The 8,541-nt window shown below is 57.2% G+C and overlaps 1 protein-coding gene across 7 annotated transcripts in view; it reads left to right on the top strand.

Moving 5' to 3' along the window:
- The first annotated feature begins 779 nt into the window (after positions 1–779).
- Positions 780–8,541, top strand: part of WDR86 (WD repeat domain 86) — a 36,230-nt gene continuing 28,468 nt past the window's right edge. For 5 of the 7 annotated variants that reach the window (XR_009696782.1, XM_061166152.1, XM_061166149.1 and 2 more), the window contains exons 1-2: positions 1,470–1,686; positions 1,886–2,172. Coding sequence is in view for 6 of the 7 variants with exons in the window: in XM_061166152.1 (XP_061022135.1) it covers positions 2,010–2,172 (163 nt within the window). In the remaining variant the exon portion in view is untranslated. Of the gene's footprint in view, positions 1,248–1,385; positions 1,439–1,469; positions 1,687–1,885; positions 2,173–8,541 lie in introns of those variants that run through there. The other 2 variants (XM_061166150.1, XM_061166148.1) reach the window with 2 other exon arrangements.

Raw genomic sequence — 8,541 nt, 5'->3', positions numbered from 1 at the left:
TTCGGCTTCAGCATCAGTCCTTCCAGTGCTGGGGCGCCCGGCATTGGGAGTGTGGAGTCAACCACTGGATCACCAGGGAAGTCTCTGTCTTCTTATTCTTCACCTCATCTTCCCCAAGGGCTGCAGCTCCCAGGCATGCCCATGACTCCTGCCCTCTCTCCCCAGCCTCACCGGTAGGCCATACCTGTACAGCCAGATGCCATTAGTCTTCGAGTCTGCATGTTGCAGTGGCCCCTGGAAGGACACGAGTCCCAGAGTGAACTCGTGAGCAGCTGGTAGAAGCATCTCTGAACCTGTGTCATCGGTCACCTTCTACCTGGTCTCTCTGCACAGTGAGGAACCCCCAGAGTCCTTCCCTCCTCCCGGTGGGCATCTCCCTTCTGATGAGTCCACCTTGGGAACATCCTTGCCCTTTCCACCTTCCTCTCTCCTGATGGTGCCCAGCAGCCTCCTGCCTCCTCTTTTCAACCCACCCCATCAGTTTTCCAACAATTTCAAATCCCATTCCAAAGCCCCCTCCCAGACCCTTCACTAGCCCCTGTCTCTTAGGAAGTAAACTCCCTCTCCTTAAGCCGAGCTGCACGGTGATTCAGAAATCTGGGGAAAGAAAGAACGGGTTTCCTCCGGTTTTGACCACTCGGAGAATAAATGGCCCAGTGCGCCATGGGATCCCATTCTGGGGTTTTCTTTCGGAGTCTGGACACGGTGAATCATTGGGAGAAGGTCGGGAGGTTGTGATGAGCATTGGGTTTCCAAAACCACCCCACTCCCCGCCCCGCGTCCCCCAAATCACACAAACACAAATCCGATCTGAAATTTTCCGGGCTGGATTCTCTAAAGGGACCCGGAGAGTTCAGGAAATCCTGCTACCTCTAGGACCTGGAGGATTCGAGTAGGGGGGGTGACCCTCCCCGCCCCCCGCGGAGTAGGCGCCGGAACTGCCTAAGGGGAACCGGCAGAGCGGAGCTGCAGGGGGCTGCGCCGGCCGCGGTCGACGCGGAGACACGGGATCCCGGCCGAGACCTCGGGGGACCGTCAGAGGCTGCCGATCGATCCTGGGAGCGCTGGACACTCCCCATCCCCTTGCGGGACTTCCTTAGGATTCGGAGTTTGCACGCAATTCCCCAGCGAGGGCGGACTAAGGGCGCTCTCCAAGGAGGACGGGCCCCAGGTCCCCCAAGAGTACCTCTGCAGGGTCCTTAGGGTCCTCGAGGAGCCTGGAGGGAAACGATTTGCTGCGGGCCTGAGTGAGCTCCCCGCGTGCGCGTCTCCCGAACCCTTACCTTGCAGTCCACCCTCTTCTCGTCGTCCCGGCCTTTTGGTCCAAGCAAGGGCGGCGAGGGCGGGAGCCTCGAGGCGCGGGCCGGGCAGTCCGGACGATCGCACACGGAGCGGTCCGCAGCGTCCCCGGGGGCGGGCGCGGGGACCGCGGGCTAAGGTCGGTCCTGAGAGATCAGGAGCGGCGGTCGGGGTGGGTGCTGCGGAAGGGCAGGCCCGAGAAGTGGGAGGGGACAGGTTGAGGGGTGGTCTCTGAGGAGGAGCCTGGCTGGACTGTATTGTTCGCCACTCTGCCGCCCGGAGCGCGCGGCGCTGGCCGCGCAGGGCGCGCGGGGTGCTTCACTCCCAGGGTTCACGGGTCCCGGGCGCCCCGCGCTCTCCAGCGCTCCCTGAGACGACCGTGCGCAGGTGGGTGCGGTCTCCCCCGGGGGGCGTGGGGCGGGAGTCTTTACGCGCCGGTGGGCTGCGGCTGCTTCGCCCATTACGGAGACTCCCGAGGGGGCCCGCCCTCTGGGGCGCAGCCCCCGGAGGGTCAGCGGGCCGGGAGGCCGGGTGGGCGCACGGTAGCGAGGGTCCCCCGCCTCACCCGCGACGGGTGCCTCCGCAGGAGCCCGGAGCCGGTGGCCCCGCGATGGCCTCGGGACACAGCCGCAGGGAACCGCCGCGAAGACACCGAGGGGCCCCTCCCTAGCGGCGCGCAGCCTCCTCCGAGGTCCCCCTCCACCCGCGGGATGGGGGGTGGAGGGTCTGCCCTGAGGGTCTGCGCCGACCACCGCGGGGGCATCAACTGGCTCAGCCTGAGCCCCGACGGACAGCGCCTGCTGACGGGCAGCGAGGACGGCACGGCCCGGCTCTGGAGCACCGCGGACGGCACGTGCTGCGCCCTCCTGCAAGGTAGACCCTCCCGGCCGACCGCTCGCTCTGCCCTCCTGTCCGCCGCTCTCCAGCCTCTGACCTGTCCGCAGACCCCTTCCCCCAAGTCCAGCGCGCGCCCACCGTGGACCCTCGTGGAAGAGCCCCCCCGGGAGGGGGGTGAGGGTGGGCGTGCAGAGAGGCCGCGATCCCGGCCAGCGAGCCGAGGGGTGCAGTGTCGAGTCAGCAGGTGGGTGAAACCACTTCCATCACCGCAGTGGGGACAAGCGGAAAGAAACCGCACCTCCGCCCCTTGAGCTGAGCGTCGCCCTGCCTCCTCTCTCGCTGGTCTTGCGACCTGTGGCCGGACGTTCCCTGTCCCCGAGCCTTTGGATACAACAGGGGCTGGGTCGGCGACCTGGGCACTGCGGCGGAGGGGCTGCTGTCCGCACGATGTAGTACTCTTAGCCCATTTGTGCAGACAGGGAGACTGAGGCACGGAGTTAATTAAATAGCATGCAGGCGGTTTACGCAGCCCCACCCCGCGGTGGGGGGGAGGGGCAGAGTCGAAAACCCCCTCCCTCATTCGGCCGCCCGGCCCTGCTCTCTCTAGCTTCTTGGTCTCATCAGCAATTTGGACAGGCCATGAAACAGCAGGAGGTACACATCGGCATAAGCATTGCTTCATAAAAGCCCTGCGGGTACGCCCGTACGGATTTATATTTGTGTATTTCCTGGAGGGGGGGTGGATGTCCCCCCACCCCAGGGACGTGTCACAGGCCTGCAGCGCGGACTGCCAGGCCCCTCCCCTCTGAGTGGCCCCTGCAGCCCCTGGCAGAAGCACCAGGCTGCCTGCCGGGGCGCAGTTGTTTGTCACCGCCGATTTTTCCACCACAATCAGCAAATCCTGGGTGGCCTGCCCGGCCTCCCGCTTCCTGTAGGCACGGGGAGGAAATTAGCTTCAGGACTGGCTGCTCCTGACCCTGCTGGTTTCAAACAAGAGCAGTGAGGGTAAATGTTTCAAAGCTCCGGAGGGGTGCAGTCTGGGGCTGCCTGCTCTTTGGGAGGCGGTGTGGATAGTGGGGAGTTGGCCACCACTCGCAGACAGTCACACACTTGGCCAGACATAGATCTGTTAGAAAATTTAAATCCAGTTGGTATTGTTTCCCAAGCGTGATACTTTTATCCGGCGGGCTTTCAGAAATGCAGATTCCCACGTCTGGGTTTCACAGAGCCCTTGGGGTGGGACTCTAGAATTGGCATTTCTGTTTTCTTTTTGATGGTGTTGGCCTTCCCAGCTGGCTCTAGTGGTAAAGATCCCACCTGCCAAGGCAGAAGACATGGATTCCGTCCCTGGGTCGGGAAGATCCCCTGGAGGAGGAAATGGCACCCCACTCCAGTATTCTTGCCTGGGAAATCCCATGGACAGAGGAGCCTGGCGGGCTACAGTCAGTGGGGTCAAAGAGAGTTGGATACGACTGAGGTGACTTGGCACACACTCAGCCTGGGTCTTCCTTGCTCCTTGCCGGCTTTTCTCTAGTTGCAGCGATCAGGGGCTACTCTCCAGTTGTGGTGCTCGGGCTTCATGCTGCTGCGGCTTCTCTTGTTGGGGAGCAGGGTCTCTAGAGTACAGGGGCTTCAGTGGTGGCCCTGTGACATGCGGGATCCTCCCGGACCAGGGATCAAAGCCGTGGCCCCTGCATTGACCGGTGGATTCCTTACTGCCGGGGCCCCAGAACTGGCATGTCTAACACACTGCAAGGTGGCGCTGATGGTCAGCTGGCCTGGGGAGCCCTTGTAGGAGCTCAGTTAATAGGCCAGTTTCTGCTCCAGGAAGCTCCGATCCTTTCCAGAGTGATTCTGGCCTTGTGGGCTTTGCCTCCAGGGCCCACTGTCCTTGCCCAGCCCTGCCCTGCCCTCCTCACCCAGCTCTGTCCTGGTGGGCCCCCCGCACACCCTCTTTAGTGGCCCTCCTGGCGGTTCATCCCCACAGGACACCAGCACTGCTTGTTAGTGAGGTCACCTGGACTCTCCGATTGGGGGCTAGTTGGGGGATCCCACTCGACAGGAAAACGCTGTCAAATGAGAAGACTGCTGCCAAGATCCTTTCCATCACGATCGAGTCTTCTGTTATAAAGGTTCGCACTTCAAGAATTGTCAGGGACAGAGGGGACTTTCCTTTTCCCACAATTGCGCTCATTGACTTGACTTGTAAGAGACTCATTTTAAGTTTGTGATGATCCTTGTGCCCACCCCTCACCATGGAAAGCAAGCGCTTGCCAGCTCCACCCCCTACTGTAGGATTTTTTTTGGATCAGTGAAGTATTAATAAGATGTTGTGATATTTTAGTTTCCTATATTTTATCAACACTCTTCTCAGTACATATTTTCTTCTGTTATCAACACTCACAATTGTGAGGTGGTTAGAATTGATACCAATTTCTTTATTTATTGGCTTTGAGGTGAGGCTTATGGGACGCTACTTGTCCAACCTGGGACTGAACCCACACCCTGGGCAGCAGAAGCTCGGCGTCTCAACTGCTGGACCCCCAGAGAATTCCATTTATTAATTTTTAAAATTTTTATTGAAACATAGTTGGTTTACGATGTGCTAATTTCTTCTGTACAGTAAATTGACTCAGTAGTACATATATAGCCTTAAATATATTCCTTCTCATTTTCTTTTCCGTTATAGCTTGTCACAGAATGTTGACTGTAGTTTCCTGTGCTATACAACATGACCTTGTTGTTTAGCCATCTTGTATATAATAGTTTGCCTCCCCAATCCCAGACTTCCATTTCTTTGCTCCTCTACCTCCTCTCCCCTTTGGCAAACACAAGTTTGTTCTCTATGTCTGTGAGTCTGTTTTTGGTTTCATAGATATGTTGATTTGTGTTGTATTTTAGATTCCACATGTATGCGATTGCATATTGTACTTGCTTAGTCTGATAATCTCTAGGTCCATCTATGCTGCTGCCAATGACATTATTTCATTCTTCTTTTTAAAAAAAATTTCTTGGCCGTGCCCCATGGCATGTGGGATCCTAACTCTCCTGAAAGAAAGTGAAAGTTAAAGTTGCTCAGTCATGTCCGACTCTTTGCGACCCCGTGGACTTGGAATTTTCCAGGCCAGAATACTGAAGTGGGTAGCCATTCCCTTCTCCAGGGATCAAACCCAGATCTCTCGCATTGCAGGCAGATTCTTTACCAGCCAAGACACCAGGAAAGCCCAGGGTAGCCCCCTATCAGGATCGAATCCACCCCCTCTGCAATGGAAGTGCAGAGTCTTAACCACTGGACCTCCAGGGAAGTCCTAAATTTCATTCTTTTTATGGCTGAGTAATATTCCGTTGTATGTATGTACCACACCTTCACCCATTCATCTGTCGATGGACACTTAGGTTGTGCCCTTGTCTTGGCTGTTGTGAATACGGCTGCCATGATGACACCAGTTTGTTGATGAGACAGATGGGAGGTGCAGATATTTACCAACATGCTACACGTTCTAAGTGTTTTCCGCACACTCACCTCGCGAGGCAGGGGCTGTTATTAATATCCTCGATGCACATGTGGTTGCAGAGCTTGTCCAGGGTCACACAGCGGGATGGGGAGGCTTCTCGCCCTTGGCCCTACTCTTGCCAGGACAGAGCTGTAGGACAGCCGTGCCCTCCTGGGGCCGTGCAGCTGGTCAGCGGCAGCCTGATCCCAGGAGGTCTCCTGACTCCAGATCCAGGCTCTTTCCACTCCCGTCCTGGAAGCTGCTGCGTCGGGGTGGGGACTAGCTCCCTGCACAGCCCTGGGCCCACCGAAGGCAGAGAAGGGGCAGCCCGCTAGGGCACCCTCCTGGGTTTGTTGGGCAGAGCAGCCTGGGTTGGCAGCTCCTGCCTTGTGTTTCCTTCCGCAGACAAGCTCCCGGCGGCAGAAGCCGTTGGGGGCCAGAGGCTGTTCTGTGAATCCTGCAGGGTTTAGGGAGCCTGTGCCAAGGGGTGGGAAGAGAGGAAGGGCCGGGCAGTACCTGGTGGCCGAGGCTCAGCGGGCACACTGTCACCCATGGGGACCCCTGGAGACTAGGCTGCAAGACCAGTCCCCTGAGCTTCCCTCCCGCAGCAGCTCTGCCCCCGAGAAACTGTGAACCCCTGAACTGGCTTTCAAATGCAATTGGTGAGCTCCTAGTGAGAGAAAAGGTTTAATTGCCTTCTGTAAAGGGAGGAATTGTTTTTACTGTAACTCTTCCTCTTTGCCTCTTCTTCTCCTTTAGCCTTTGGGTACCTACTTCTTTGGGGCACTTCACAGGATCAGTGGGACCAACAGCGTTTCCCCCAGGGGCAGTTCCTTTCCTGCCCTGTTCTCACTTAAGTAAGGGACCCAGCCTGAGGTTCCAGCCCTCGATGGCTGTTCCCCTGCAAGCTGCCTTCTAACAGCACCTTCTCACGTGATGGGGGTGGTGACTGTTTTCCGTTCCGTGTAGACAAACAGCACACTCCCATCTACTGGAAGCCTGGTGGGCGCCTGCCTGTCTAGATGACCCCTACTTGCTACCAGGGAGCAGAAAGGACCATTGACGGTCCAGAGCCTGAGCTCTGGAGCCAGGCAGCTTGGGCTTGAATCCGGTTACATAACTTCTCGAGCCTAAGTTGCTTTATCTGTGAATTGGGGATGATAAGAATAGTTACCTAACCTCAGAGGGTCGTGGTGGGCACCAAGCCAGTGAATATAGAGCTCCTAGCTCCTTGCATTCGCTGACTTAACCTTCATGCACAAAATGAGAAGCAGCATCCCTTGGGCCCTGAACCGTGCTGGCTCCAAAGCTCTTCCGCATTTGCTTCTCACAACCCTGTATCATCCCATTTTGCAGATGAGGAAACTGAGGCTAACCCGCCCTCTGTGCTCCTCCCTCTGAGTCCCCTCACCTGCCTGTCGGTTTGACCGCACTGGGTGCCTATGTCGAATTCAAAGGTGCCAGAGACTCGGACCCAACCCGGGGAGTTTGCAGATTAAATTGCTTAACTGAGGGGCTATGTGCTTGAACTTCAGACAAGCAGGAACTCGGTGAGTTGGGCCAGTCAGGGTTCACGTCTCGTCCCAGGCGGGCTGGGAACTGAGACAAGTTTTAATTGTTATTAAAAAAAAACACGTAACATAAAGTTTGCCATCTTAACCATCTTTAATGTCCAGTTCAGAGATACTAAACTTCAAAAATGTCATGCAACCATCACCCCCACCACCTCCAGGACTTTTTCATGGTCCCCACTGAACAATAACTCCCCTTCTTCCTTCCCAGCCCCTGGCTCCCACCATTCTGCTTCTCCCTCTGGGAACCTGACTCCCGTGGGTTCCCTGTGTAAGTGGGATTTGTCTTTTTATGATATTATTTTATACATATTACTTTGTCATTTGTGACAGGCGTGTTTCCCTCCGCTCAGTGTCCCAAAGGCTGTGACACGGGGCAGAATGTCCCTCCTTTTGAAAGCCGAACCCTCTTCCCTCGTGTGGATCTAGTTCGTCTTCCTTATCCTTCATCCGTCCACGGACACTTGAACGGCTTCCACTGACTTTGTGAGTGATGCTGCTGTGAACCTGGGTGTTCAAATCTCTCTCCCAGGCCCTGCTTTCCCTTCTTCTGGGTGCAAACCCACAAGTGGGATTGCTGAGTCATCTCATATGTGTTTTTAAAAGGGCATGTAGGAGCCCAGGGAAGACGCTCAGACAGAAACAAAATCGTTCGTAGCTTTGTCCTGGCCAAGGAAGCGTTCCATAAAAAAAAGCAGCCCTGGGTTTCCAGCACAGATGGGAAGAAAGCCCACACTGGCGATTCATTCTCCAGCCCTGTGGAGACCACTGTCCTCGGGAGGAGAGCTCCCCCATGGGAGCGGATCAAGGAAAATGGGATGGAGGCAGACAGCAGTTTGATTAAGGTTGAGGGACCAGAGAGGCTGGGACTGAGGATGGGCCCTGAGGTGGCAACAGAGACCAGTGTGGGGGTGGGAGTCTGGGGGGCGTGTGGCCCCAGTCGGGGTCCCCCGTGGTTTTGTCAGACCCCGTCCATTCTGGCCAGAGCCTCCGTGCTCAGGCAGCAGCAGGAAACCAGTGGCCTCTCCCAAATGGTTACTCACGGAGAGTTTCATGAAGGGACTTCGGAAAATGTGGGCAGAGGGTGGGAAACTGCAGAACCTGGGTCTCAGCAGGGCTGACCGTCCCCAGGCCTGAACGGGGCAGAGGGTGGTCACTAAGGCCCGGAAACGGCCGTGGCCGCGGAGGGGGCTTCGTCCAGGGAGGTGTGAGCCTGGTTTGCGGGCCTCGGGGGACACGTCCTGAACTAGAGGCCCCTCCGGGAGTTCCCGACTGTCTGGGCCCTGAGTGCAGCGGGGGGCGGGGGGACAGGAAACCCCCAGAGAGGGGGGACAGGCAGC

This window comes from Dama dama, chromosome 18 (genome assembly GCF_033118175.1).
Source record: "Dama dama isolate Ldn47 chromosome 18, ASM3311817v1, whole genome shotgun sequence".
Lineage (NCBI taxonomy): Eukaryota > Metazoa > Chordata > Mammalia > Artiodactyla > Cervidae > Dama > Dama dama.
Note: the sequence above shows the minus strand (reverse complement) of the source record. Positions and strands in the feature narration are given on the sequence as shown.